Below are 14,240 nucleotides of genomic sequence, written 5' to 3'. Positions count from 1 at the left end.
TTCTGCGTATAACTTCATGACTGGGGTTATTACATGAAATTATTATTTGTGCATTTATTCCGGCAATATCTAGAAGGCGAAAGAATAAAGCCAGGGGCCATCGTCTACATCTTCTTGAGGTGGAATAAGAAGCACACATCTCATCTACTGTGTCGTGTGTCCACTCCGGCCTTCGTCATGTTATACATTGTTATTATTTCTGGCTTCTTATCATCACCAGTAGTAGGATCTATTGCATCATCAAAGTGCATTGACGACAAGAGAATTACATTTTTTCCTTTTTTCGGTACATACGAGACTGCCGTAACATTTTCCCTAAAAGCAAACAGGCTGCTCTTTATTTCTCTTTTCTGTGTAGAAACCAATTCAGGTGGAAGTTCCTTCTTGTTTTTACGGAGAGTTCCAACAAGTGTGAGTTTTTTTCTTTGTAATTCATCTACCAGAGGAAAGCTGCAGAACCAATTATCTGCCGTCACATTTCTGCCACTTCCTTCTATCGGTCGAACAAGCCTCTTCACAACTTCTGTTGGAGAATTGGAAACTTTGTAGGGCCCTTCAGGTTGTTTACCCAAATGAATTTCCATTGTTTGTGTGTACCATGTTCTTGCATCACACATGGTAAATATTTTCAAGCCATTTTAGCTGGCTTGCTTGGGCTGTACACCCAATAAATGCATCTCCCTCTGAAATGCACTAATTGTTCATCAATTGTTGTATACTCGGAGAGAGAGTAATATTTTTCACAATTCTGCAGAAACAACTCGAAGATTTCTCTAAATGCAGCCAGATTATCGAGGTCTCTTCTCTGTTGTCGGTCTCTGATGTCATCGAATCGTAAAGAGTGTAATAAAAAAAGAAATCGCTGCAGGTTCATTGTCGCATGAAATATTTCAACTCCAAATCCATTTTTATCCCATAAGTCTTTCAGATTTTGGTGCCCTGACCTGTAGCATCCCGCCAATATTAGAAGACCAATCACAGTTTTTATTTCATTCTCATTTGCTCTCTTCGCATCTCTTTCTCTTGAAAACTTTCCTGAAATACTGTCTATGTAAATGTTTGTGCAAGAAGTTATAAGTCTTATCATTATATCATCGATAAACAATGAAAAACACTCAAGAGGCGACTTAGCGTTTTTACCAGCTGTTTTCACACCGGGAAGATGAGTGATGATATTTATTTTCCTTGTCCTAACATTTCGTGGAGGATGACATTTGTTCCATTTGGTTTCTTTATCTTTTCCAATGTAAAAGTCATTCGAGATTTCTGAACCCACAGACACTTCACAATCTTCATTATCGCCTCTTTCACTGTCACTAATGCCAACATCATCTGTTTCACTTTCGATATTATGATTGAGTTCCTCATAATTATCAGGTTCAACAGAATCCGATTCACCAATATTTTCGCTATCAGTGTCAACTTCTACCAGCAATTTACGAATTCTAATGACTTCTGACTCATAACTACACATTTTAGCACTATTACAGAACAATAGGAATACAGTACGAAAGCACGTTGTCACTCGTAAAACAACAGGTTACAACTGAACCCTTACATTCACAGAGACTTACGCTTGCGATCGCGTGGGGATTCCAGGAGTCCCCATTAAGGAAAAATGCTTGCTATTTCAGTACCTTTAACGGTACAACAGATTTAGTTTTCTTGAAAGAAAGGTCAATGTGCTATTGAAAGGTACACAGGATGACAGACGCGTAGGATTAGTATATTTATTTTAACAATTCTTGGAAGTGGTCTGGGGATTCCTAAACACCCCACGTGACTACTTAAGGGTTAATATAATAATTTCCTGTAGAATATTGGTAAGTTTATTCAATGCAGGGTAATTCAGTTGACTGTTACATTGTGTTTCAGGTTCTCACTTACGTAGCTGAGATAACGCAGCCTCATCTTCGGGGTATGCTGTCTGCCACCTCTTCCATGTGTGTGATTCTTGGAATCTTCATTCAGTTTCTGATGGGCACCATGATGTCTTGGAGAACTGTCGCAGCCGTCAATGTGACATTCCCTCTAGTGGCAATGCTGGCTCTCTGCTTTGTACCAGAGAGCCCCTACTGGCTCATTGGTAAAGATATTATTAACTATAATAAAGGAGAAATTAAGTAATTCATTGGTGATAAGAGAAAAATTATGTTTTTCATAACACGTATTTCAGGTTATTAGGTATTTTATAACATGCCAATGCTTTCAGCAGAAAAATAACTAAGGAAGAGACTAGTGAAATGCTTTGTGTGGAGTGATATTGTATGGGACAGAAACATGGAATCATTTGAAATGTGGATAATACCCATAGAATAGAATGGAACATGTGAAATGATCAGATAGAATAAGGAATGAAGCTGTGCTGGAAAGAGTGGAGGAAGAAAGAATAATGCTGGAACTGATCACGAAAAGAAAAGGTAATCGGCTGCCTACTGAAGGATGTACTGGAAGGAATGGTGAACTGGAGAAAGAAATCAGATGATAGACAACATTAAAACATATGGATTGTATACAGAGACTAAGAGGAAGGTGGAAAATAGGGACGATTGGAGAATGTTGGGTTTGCAGTGAAAGACTTGCCCTTGGGCAGGTGAAAGACTGTAATGAGGAAAATATTCCACTACATTAGGATGACTCTATCTCATAGCATGGTAATAACGTTTGTCACTTCCAATGAATTACATAAGTAGGACTAATATTGCAAATTTAATGTGTGTGTACAGTATGTATAACACAGTGGTTGTCAACTCAGTGCACTCTTGCGCTAGCGGCTCTTATCCGCAGGTCTCTTACAGCACCAGCGTGCATTCGTGGCTCCTGACGGGTATGCTCTCTACCTCTTCCTGCTGCACGATGGGGCAAATCATGTTGCTCCGCTTATCCTTTACCCATTTCAGCAAATGCTGGCGACCATTGGTATAACATATCATATAACAAAAATTAGATTAACTCAAAGCAATACATTACTATGTAAGTGTCGAATACTACAGTAAAATGCAAGACAAGTGACTATACCAAACCCCTGATCACATATAACAAATTGATTAGCCTAATGGCCTTTCAAGGCAATCAATTTCACTATGATGCCATCTAGCACCTGCAAAAGAAGTCACGTTATAATTCTTATAGAATTGCATGGAGAATGTACTTCAATCTAGCAGTCGTTACCAAAAATGTATTTTCGATGGTGGAGGCTCTGACAGTTGTTCTCATTTTATGTTGCCATTTCATAACATGGGAATGGCGAATCTGATATATATGTAATCAGGAACCAAACATGAAACTAAATTAACAATGAAAATGCAAATACAAATCAAATGTCCCAAATTAACCTTGTAAAATGACTGGGAAGAATGGATGGTGACACGCTAAATAGAGGATTTAAAGAGACTGAAAAAAGAACTAGATAGATTAATGTGCCACTTACTGATTCCCCAGTAGCTAAGATCAGAAGTCCTGTAATTGTTTTAGAATCCGAATGGTAGACGACTTTCTATCTGAATGACCTCGGGTAAAGTTAGATATTCAGATGTGAGGTCTAGAGAAGTGGTTGGGATGGAAGGTAAAAAGCGATCTCTGTAAGAGAATGAAAGTATTGGGATAGAGGTGGATGGAATGGCGATCTCTGTTAGGTAAGAATAATAATTATTACACTTCATATCTCTTCAGACATGGTCGTCATCAGAAATATTTCTCTTTCTGATATATAAACTCTTCTAGGATTTTTACCTGCCTTGTTTCTTACAAGCTCATGGACTGAGTTGCAATTTTCTGCAGATTTGGAGTTGTTTATCGTTCTTTACCAATCATGACAAACAATCAAGTTCTTTGATTAGTGCTTTAGGCATGCAGCCTATCGTCGGAACCATGATATGAATAAAATTTGAAGTGTACACTGTATTTTCATGCTTCTTCACTACAATTGTCATAAAATCTTGAGCCATCTCAATATATTAGGCCTACCGATTGCCATTCTGGTTCAACATGTTTGGTGTTTCCTTCAAAAGCAATTTTTCTTACTGTAGGCCTATAGTTGTGTTTACCTTCCTTATGATACGGTATATTCTATTCCATTAACGGGATGACTGATTTACACTTTATCAAGTGTTCAAGCATGAACAATATCTCACAGTTCAAAGAGATACAGAACTTTTGTTGTAAATTACATAGTTTTTGTATAAAACTCATTTGAGTTTCCGTCTTTGAGCTCACCTGTTACTAGAGAGCATTAATGCATTCTCATAAAAAAGAGGTACAGATAATCATTTTTATATTACATTTTAATTGAATAGTTATTTATAAGAGACTGACCAGCTCAATTATGTATTATTTCAATATTATTAAATAATTCACTTCAATATTGAAGAGAGGATTTATCGTAACTCCTGTGTGTTTGATTTAGTATTAATTTTAAACTTCCTTATTTCTAGTTTCTATTAATTTCAAAGTTGGGATGTAAATCTTTTATTTCGCTGTTTTTTTATTTTTATACTGTAAGTGGAATTTCTTTTGACAAGTTCAAAAGTTATGGCAGTACCGGTAACAATAAATTTCTGAAGTGCCGGTGTGTATTCTCTTTGTAAACTTTTTTCAACACTGAAAGATAGAAAATTTTATCAAAACAAATTTATATAATTTAATTTAATTTGTTTTAATTTTTACTAACAAAATTTAATTTACTTCAATTGTATTTTTAATTCACTTCGTTTAAAGTTTTTATTGTTCCAGCAAGTCAATTCAAGGGGTAGCTACCGCTACTCCGTTAACAACTATTCACAAAAAGACACATACCGGCACCCATTTTCGTCCTACATGTTCCACATCGAAATCAACTTAAAACATAGACTTGATAGTTGTTACGAAGTCCTGAACTTCTAGTAGGCAAGGAAGAAGTGTAGGCATGGGAGAAGTATAGGTTTAAAATTGTCTTAATATGAACTCTACTTGAAGGAATAGGATGAATAGTTGGGCATGCAAAATAATTTTTGTTGTGAGAGATTAATACAATTATTTAGTTTGAATGGAATTTTCATATTTGTATAAAATCATTTATTTTTCCTCATTATACTTAAAATAAAATGAACTAAATATCCAGTGTAACATTTAACAAGAGCATAAGAAATATGATACTGATATATTACAAAATAATAGGTGAAACCAAACAACAAGCTTCTGTTAGTTCGGAACAGTAGAGAGATATTGATGTTTGTAGAACGACTATTAGCTATGAAAGGTGGGAGGGACTCAATACTTCCATTCTACCATGTACCATAAGTCTTATACTTAGTATGGTAACTGCAAGTTATTAAAAGACAGTTTGAGCTTTACTGTTTGCCTTGTTGTTGGTCCTGTTCACGGCTCAGACAATGAAATGTTCATTAAGGGGACCCTGTAGGTAAAAATTCTTGAAATTTTTTTTTTTTCGTTGTTTATGCTATAAAATTCTACATTCTTTTCTGTTTATATATATATATATATATATATATATATATATATATATATGTCATTATTCTATCTTCCCTCTAACCATTTCTAAAACAAGTGTGAATAAGGTCCTGGAATGCACTAATAAGTTTATTGTATTCTCTAAAGCTTGTTTTTTTAAATTAATTTAAATTATTATAAAATGATTACTATTTTTATAATTATGTATATAATTATATATTAATTTATTTCAGATTTTATTGTTTTTTTTATAAATATCATTACAAAATCACATCGGATTAAAAATTTTATTTTGGACTTACAAGACTAATATAAAAAAAATTAACTACCGTCAATGTACTAATGTTAAATTTGCTTTATTTAGTGACCCATTATCTCAGGAACTAGTGAAGATATCATAATGTAATTTTACAGGAAAAATCAATGGTTCTTGAGTAAAGGGATATGACATAAAATTGAGTTTTTTGTTAAATGGAAATTAAAAGTCGTACTATTATTGCAAAAATTTTATATAGAAATAAAACATCAAATACTAGTAACTTATTCTTTTGTCTTTTGCACACCCACTTGTAGAATTTTACTTGCACAAAAAATGACTTAAATCACAATTCAGAAATTTTATTTATGTTGTAAAGATATTGCAGACGTATGTATATTACGAAACGGCTTGCATCATATTTCATGAGAAACGAATCTTTAATAAAATTATAAATTGGTTCAATTTTGAGGACAGAAGTGGAAAGACAAAAATAATAGAATTTAAAGAAAGAAGAATCGCTGCTAAGATGGCTAAGAATAGAAAGCTATTTTTTTTCACTGTTGTGTAGGGGAGAGTCGGGTAGTATCGGACATCGGGTAATATCGGACAGTGAGTTTCTTTCATCTACCACACGATGATAGTACCTGATTGACATGGTTACGTTTCTGTGATGTCGCATAGAGAAACGTAACCATGTCATTCAGGTACTACCATATGGTGGTAGATGAAAAAAACGCACTGTCCGATACTACTCGATGTCCGATACTACCCGACTCTCCCCTATAAACAAAGAATACAATAAGCCTAGTAAGTTCATACATTTTCATTACACAATTTTAACACTTGTATCACTAATGATTTGGTGAATTTGTTATATAAGCAAGTTTTCTGTGTTAATTGAAACTTTTATGTTATTTTTACCTTAGTTAATAACTGGGCCAGAAACAAGTGACACTAGATGTCTGTTGGAAACATGTGAAATGAAAGTTTTGAGGATAGCCTAGAAGCAAACACAACTTTAAAGGATAAAATCAGAAGTGACAAAATAAGAAAGTACTTTAAAATAGGTAGATGAAATATCCAATTGAATAAAAAACAGAAGAAAAGAATGGAATGACCATACAGTATAAGCCAAATGACAAATAACAGAATAGTAAAAATAGCCAGGGACAAATTTCCGATTGGAAAGAGAAGCATAGGACGACCAAAGAAAAGGTGGAAAGAGACAGTAGAGGCAGATTACTGAAGAGGAGCAAGCAGCAAGCCAATATTGGAAGTGATAGTGGTAGTGGTAGTGGTAGTGGCAGAATAGCAGAAGAAGAAGAAGAAGATCTTAGTTAATGACTAGTTTCGGTATGATATACGCAATATTCAGATTTCAAGCCAAAACTAGTCATTAACTAAGACAGAGTATTCAATCTTTTTTGCTAGCATACCTCTAAAATATTTTTTTCTTTTACCTTCGTACTCCTAAACTGCATTGTAATATATAAGAAATAATAAAAACAATGGAAATATGTAAACTGAAATAATTATCAACAAACATAATAAAATAGGAATGTTAGCATTTCTACATACTTAGTCAGTGGGGTGCGTATGGGTACCTCTTCAGACAACCCTGAGTACCCTGGGGTACGCGTACCATAGATTGAATACCACTGAACTAAGGTATATCACAATTGTTTTAATAAACACAGGAAAGTTGTTAATTTAACAAATTCACCATATCAATACCTACTATAAAATTGTTTGAGTCAGTTAAACTTGTTAAGTTTTGTGTTTGGAAGAAGTACAGTAAGATGAAGAGTCCATATTCAAACACATCGCGGCATGTCTTGAACTCTGGTATACATTTCTTTGTTTCAAAGTTACTCGTCGGCTGTTGTATCTTAGTGTTGATGAATTGTCATGGTCGTTGTAGTCGATTAAAGTCCTGGTTTTAGTCTACAAGTGTTTCTACCAAACGACACTGAAATAACTTCGTTTTACATTTGGAAATGTCTGGATTGTAGGTTATACATACTTTCATTTTTGTAAGATTCTTACACTGTTACCATTACTGCAATATCTTTACTTACAGTACCGGTAGTTATAGTGACAGAGATGATACTGTCCTAGACAGGGTGCGAATTAAGATTTCTGATGAGGAGGGGATAGAATCCTAGATAGAGTATACTATATGTAACATTATTATTACCCTTATTCGATACGGCTCAACAATTGGTCGCACTGAGTTGCTTGTCTTGCATCTTGAGCATAATAATAATTATATCCATGAGCGGATTAAAATAAGATGTGTAATTCCTAAGTAATTGATTGTTGTCAGTTTGCCAATGATGATAATACATTAATGTTATTTTCTTTGCTTACTTTGTACAGTACTACTTTATAAAGTGTATTCATATTAAAACAATTATATTTTGTGAGGGGGACAGAAGTTATCCCTGGCAGGGATGTTAATATGAATTTATCAGAGAGGGATAACTTTCGAACAGGGGGAAATCCCCCCTCCCATCCTCCCCGTTAATTCGCACCCTGGTCTTAGATAGGAAGAAAAATTTAAAACATATTTTCTTAAAAACAAAGATGAGGAGAATTTTTTTTCTCTATTTTTGCCCAACTCCCACGATGTAAATTTAGTACTTAGCTGTTTAAAGAGCAATCTTATACCTAATTCTACCTCTCCCTGGGGTAACTTAGAATATGATATTGTAAATGGCCTGTTATGAGGTGTAAACTATGAAATTTAGCTATTACGGAAAGTAATTAACAACTAAATGCAATTTTGGTGTCATAGAACAAAATAAAGGAACTAATATGGTATATTATGTTTGACAGGCAACTCAAAATTTAAAGTTTTGAGAAAACTGCTTTTTAAAGTTTCATGTTGCTGTGAAAAATCCAAGGATCACTGAAATTACTCGAAATTCTGTTAATGATGTATTGATATGTCATATAACTTTCAATTAACTGATGTTAATTGGATCTTTCACTGTAACATGAAATTTTAAAATGCAATCATCCCAAAACTTTAAATTTTGAGTTGTTTCCCTTTTGAACTGGTTCTTCGATATGTGTGCGTGCATGCGTGCGTGCGTGTGCGTACGTGCAATTTAAATAGGTTCCATTGTCTACAACCCCAAGAGAAGTCTATGTAACCGTAGACATGGCTTTTCAGTTCTCGAGATACAGCAAAGATGACTCAAGCAAATCTCTGATTATCACCAGACAGACTAGTGAAGTGCTTTGTGTTGAGTGTGGTATTGTATGAAGCAGAAACATGGACAGTACGACGAAGTGAAGAGAAGTGACTAAAATTATTTGAAATGTGGGTATGGAGAAGAATGGAACTTGTGAAATAGACAGACAGAATAAAAAATTAAGCTGTGTTGGAAAGAGTGGGTGAAGAAAGAATGATGTTGAAATTGATCAGGAAGAGAATACGAAATTGGTTGGGTCATTGGCCTACTGAAGCATGCACTGGAAGGTGGTGAACGGAAGAAGAGTTTGGGGCAGAAGAAGATATATGGATCATATGCGGAGACTAAGAAAAAGGCAGAAAATAGGAAACAGTAGATAATGCTGGGGGTGCAGTGAAAGACCTGCCATTTGGCAGAACACTATGTTGTATAATATGTATATCACAAACCATCCCTGAATACCAGTGGGATACCACTTGGCACTGTAATCTTTCCTTCATTCTCAGCAAGTTTTGCTAGAAGATGTCCTTCGTATAGCTTGGTATCACTCCCAGATGCCAGTTAGTGTCGGCTATTTGCGTTTTCCTCTCGAATCTGTGAAGTTTGCTTCTTGAAGAGAATCAGTAATTTCGCTGGTCATTTCTATCTTGTATCACCAAAGCTCACATGCCTTATTCTGAAACCATATTTTTTGATGACATGGAATGATATGAAAATAATGAGTAGAGTAAGAGAAAATAGAGTTTATTGGTGGAATGAAATTTATGTTGAGAAGAGAAGAAGGAACCCGAGAAAACTCTCATCCATTGTTCTTCTCCAACACAAGTATCACTCCAATCAGCGCCACGGATAGGACCTGGTCTTGTGATCCTGAGCTATCTGGGAGAGAATACTGGCATGAAAATTACTAGTAAATTAAGTACACATTTTTAAAACCTATAGGCCTAATTTAATTTACCTGTTAACCCAGGGAAGCAATAATTATGGAGCATTACCATGCCACTGAATGAAAATGGTGAAGAGTAAGATGGTGTATTTCTTCCATGCTATGTGACAGTGACAAACCGTAAGTAGAATTTTGTCAAGAGGGAGTAATTATTAAAATTGTTTACAATTTACATTATTTGTATTTTAAATTTTGTGTATTATTATTATTATTATTATTATTATTATTATTATTATTATTATTATTATTATTATTATTATTATGTTACAGTATATTTATTAATATTATACTATGTTCAAACAGAACATATTCATGAATATCTTATAAAATCTTTGAAAAGTAATTTTTTCACAGCTAACCAATTTTTAACAAATTTTAACTTTTGTTCAATTTTGTATAATAAAAATTGCTTATGTCATTATTATACTTGCACACACACACACACACACGCACGCACACACACACACACACACACACACACGCACGCACACACACACACAACAGTTACTTGTATATGATAGGTAAGACACTTTACTTTATATAACAGGAAAATCCATGGAAACAATGAAATATATTGTAGTAATATATATATATATATATATATATTTTTTTTTTGAAGTTCAAAGGAGGGTTCACGTCCGGTAAACCCCCCTTTACGTTCGCCCCTGCTATGTGATAACTTGAAAGTTCCAATATGTTCATAGTGATTAATTTGAGTAAGCTGAAAATACTTTTTTTTGCTTCCGGAAGGTCGAGGGAGAGTGGCTGATGCTGAAAAGTCGCTCTGCTGGTTGAGAGGCTGGGTGAAACCTGATGAAGTCCAGCAGGAACTGTCGCAGCTGGTTGCTTCCCTTACACGTGACAAAGGCAAGGGCCCTTCTGTGGCATCAAGCCCTTCATGTTCTTCGTGGCGCAACTATACAAAGAAAACCTTCATTAAACCTTACCTCCTCGTGTCAGCTGGCTTCTTTTTTGGACACTTTACAGGAATGATAACTTTACAGACATATGCTGTCACCATATTCGACAAACTGGGTGCTCCAATTGATAAGTATGTTGCAACGCTGTACCTGGGATTAGTTGAGTTGGCAGGAACATTGGTATGTATGTTGCTTGTGCACTGGACAGGAAAGCGGCCCCTCACCATATTCTCAACTGCTGGCAATGGTCTGTGTAAACTAGCCGTTGCCACATATGCATATCTTAAGATCTCCTCAGAGGCCTGGGTGCCCATGACGCTATTGATCGGTTCAGCATTTCTGACTCATGTTAGTTTGCGTTCATTGCCTTGGATGCTAATTGGTGAAGTTTATCCGTCAGAGGTCAGGGGTGTTGCTGGTGGCGCTTCGGGATCCATAGGATATATCTTCGGCTTCGCAGCAAATAAAGTTTATTTTCTTATGGTGAATAGTATGACGCTACCAGGGACATTTTGGTTTTATGGGGGAGTCAGTCTTTTAGGGACAATCATATTTTACTTCTTCCTACCAGAAACAGAAGGTAGAACCTTGCATGAAATAGAGGAACACTTCGCTGGGACTCGTAATCTGATGAAGGAGAATCAAGTGTCGAACAGTGCGTCTGAAAAGTGGTCTGCAGTGAACCCAGCTATGGTTCCTGATGCTGAGTCTCATCTTTGATGTAGAACTCGGAAGTATAACCCAGGACTGTACCTGAAGAAATGAGGAGAAACCATCCCTTTTCTTATTGTGAACTATTTCTTCTGATTAATGAAGCAGTTTTAAATCATAGATTACGTAATATGCAGTGTGATGGAAAATATAAGTTCTGATCAAAATATTGGAGGTCTGAAATGTAACGGTAGACATCTTCTTCAAGCTATACCTATTCAGTGTGAATTACGATTTCATTTTATCTATTAAAATATGTCTCTCTCTACTGTACAATCATAGAACCTTCCCATCCTATGATGTGAGAAGTCTATTCATAGAGAACCGATTTTTAATTTTGTCTCCTTACTTTATCACAATGAATTTTTTAATGTATTGCATAAATTTCTTTAACTTTAAAACTGTCTGACTGGCAAACGAATTTTACAGCAACAATACTGACTGGAGTAATCGGTCATCAATAATGGTGTTCCATGTACAGTAATGTCAAATATCTAATATTTTCTTAAGATTACTGCCTTCACTTCTTACGAAATTATAATGAAACGTTTTGACTTTATATTCTTCTGTCTTTTCTTTAGTAGCATAGCATTGATTTGTGGGATAAATAAAAACATAATAATACAAGAGATCTGTTTAGAATTAAATGTTTGATTGATTCACTAATTGAATGGTTAATATAGGTAGTGTTTTCAAGAGATAATGCATTTAATTTTAATTGAAGAATAGGCTTACATTTGAAAATTCATATTAGGCCCATATTTTCATACTTTTACTGGTAGCATAAATTGTAGCCTGTTAATCTATACATTCTAGTATTATCTCACCTTTAGATCCACTTATTTATAACCAGTAATATTTCTCCTGGCAACCCTTAAGTCTGACTCTTAGTGAATTCTTTTTATCCCCGGATTAATTAAGATAACGATTTCTTATTCATTTCCTCGTAATACATTTTTATAACTATAAAGTTGTTTATTTAAATGTTTAAATGTTTAGTTATGACTTAGGATTAACAGTAACAGTTTTTACTATAAAAGTGACAATGGAAGCTATGAAAAAACATTTGATATATTCATTGTATGTGTAATACTTAGAATGAGCAATGTTCTTTTAAAAATTTCACAACATAAAGTGAGAATAGATCATATTTTGAAATAATTTCTTTCGCTGAGATGTTTACATAGCCAGTAACATTGGTTTACATTGACATTCATTACAACACTATTACTTCACAGCCAGTAAAATGTCTCTATCTCAAAATTAAAAACATTGCTTTCATGGTTGACAGTTAAGTTGACATATTTAACAATTGTCTACTCGCTTCTTAAGTACTTTATTAGGAAGTCTCGGAAATAATTTAGAAGTATGTAGCACAGTAATTTAACATTTTATCTTCCAAATGCAATGTTTCTGAAATAGAATAGTTCCAGAAGCTACTGTAATGTTATTTTAAATTTTCAAGCTTACAACATTTATTTTTTATCCTGATACATATTTGTTGCGCATTCACATTTACATTTAAAACTAGGAATATGTCTGAAATGCAATTTACGAGCTCATAATTGCTATAATTTGAACTTAAGTTTCGGTGCCTGTGATATTTATTTTGCATTTTGTCCTTTCAAAGTATTCGCAGCTGTTATTCCTCTAATACTTTGATCAGACTTGTACCATTGGGAGAATTAAATCCGAATTGCTTATTTTACGTGGACAAACAGGGTGGTGCTATGTCTTAACTTACATTTTGTTTTATTTTGGATATGCCATGGTGTACAGTTTATGTTATGACTTCATCACTTTTTTATATCTGATCATGTTTTGTACTGTTCTGTGCTTCCTAAAGTGTCAAAATATCACATCATTTATTAGATGTATAATAGTTGATTTCATAAGGATAATGTTCTGTACATAAATTGTTTCCTTTTCCTTATGTAATTACAACACTGTGTGGAATCCTACGTTATAATATTAATAATAAAGTATTGCACTCATTGTTTTCGAATTATATTTTCATTTTTAAAATATTCTACTTTAATTCTTCCAGTCAATGTAACCTACTACTGTGATATGCCCACATAATATAATGTAAAGAAAAGCACATTGTAAAGGATTGCATACTGCTGCACCTATGAAAGAATTTTTAGTCATTGTTCTCTTACTATTTCTTATAATTTCTTGATCAGATTTTAGTTTACTCATGTAATATACACGTTTCCTTTGAAAATTATTTTACTTGCGTAATAGACATTATAAGTTTGAAGAAGAGAAAAACTATTTTAATTACAAAAATTCAAAATTACAATTGAGAGTTGTTAGCACTAGAATTTGTACTAAAATAGTGCCATTGTAATTCATTCTTAATACAATCTGGTAAATTTTAAGCATTTATTATTCATATTATTTTAAAATTACTGCTATTTTATTTAGATAGTTTTTAATTATTTAATTAGAAATATAAGTATTAACAATATTACTCTTCAGAATATAAAGCATATAATATGCTTTCACGTGTTAATTAATTAGGTTACCTTGTTGACTAGTTGCAGCTGGTGGACTATCAGTTGAAACTAGTAACAAGGTAACCAAGTTAATTAATACGTAAAGGTATATATATATACTTTATATTCCAAAGTGTTATAGTGTTAAAAGTTGTGTAATCAAGATGTAAAATACTATTCTATTGAGCAATGGTTCCCAAACTTTTTGAAGGCTCGACCCACTTTTGGGCGAGACTTTAGTTTGCGACTCCCTAT

At 33.9% G+C, this 14,240-nt stretch overlaps 1 protein-coding gene across 2 annotated transcripts in view; it reads left to right on the top strand.

Moving 5' to 3' along the window:
• LOC138705944 (facilitated trehalose transporter Tret1-like) overlaps positions 1-13,371 on the top strand; it is a 69,240-nt gene extending 55,869 nt beyond the window's left edge. For both annotated transcript variants that reach the window (XM_069834751.1, XM_069834752.1), the window contains exons 5-6: positions 1,876-2,086; positions 10,604-13,371. In XM_069834751.1, the coding sequence (XP_069690852.1) occupies positions 1,876-2,086; positions 10,604-11,493 (1,101 nt within the window). In that variant the 3' untranslated portion in view covers positions 11,494-13,371. The remainder of the gene's footprint in view (positions 1-1,875; positions 2,087-10,603) is intronic.
• Positions 13,372-14,240: the final 869 nt, after the last annotated feature.

The sequence above is a fragment of the Periplaneta americana genome, chromosome 9 (assembly GCF_040183065.1).
Source record: "Periplaneta americana isolate PAMFEO1 chromosome 9, P.americana_PAMFEO1_priV1, whole genome shotgun sequence".
NCBI classification, from domain to species: Eukaryota; Metazoa; Arthropoda; class Insecta; order Blattodea; family Blattidae; genus Periplaneta; species Periplaneta americana.
The sequence above is the reverse complement of the archived record's forward strand: the minus strand, read 5'-3'. Positions and strand labels throughout refer to the sequence as shown.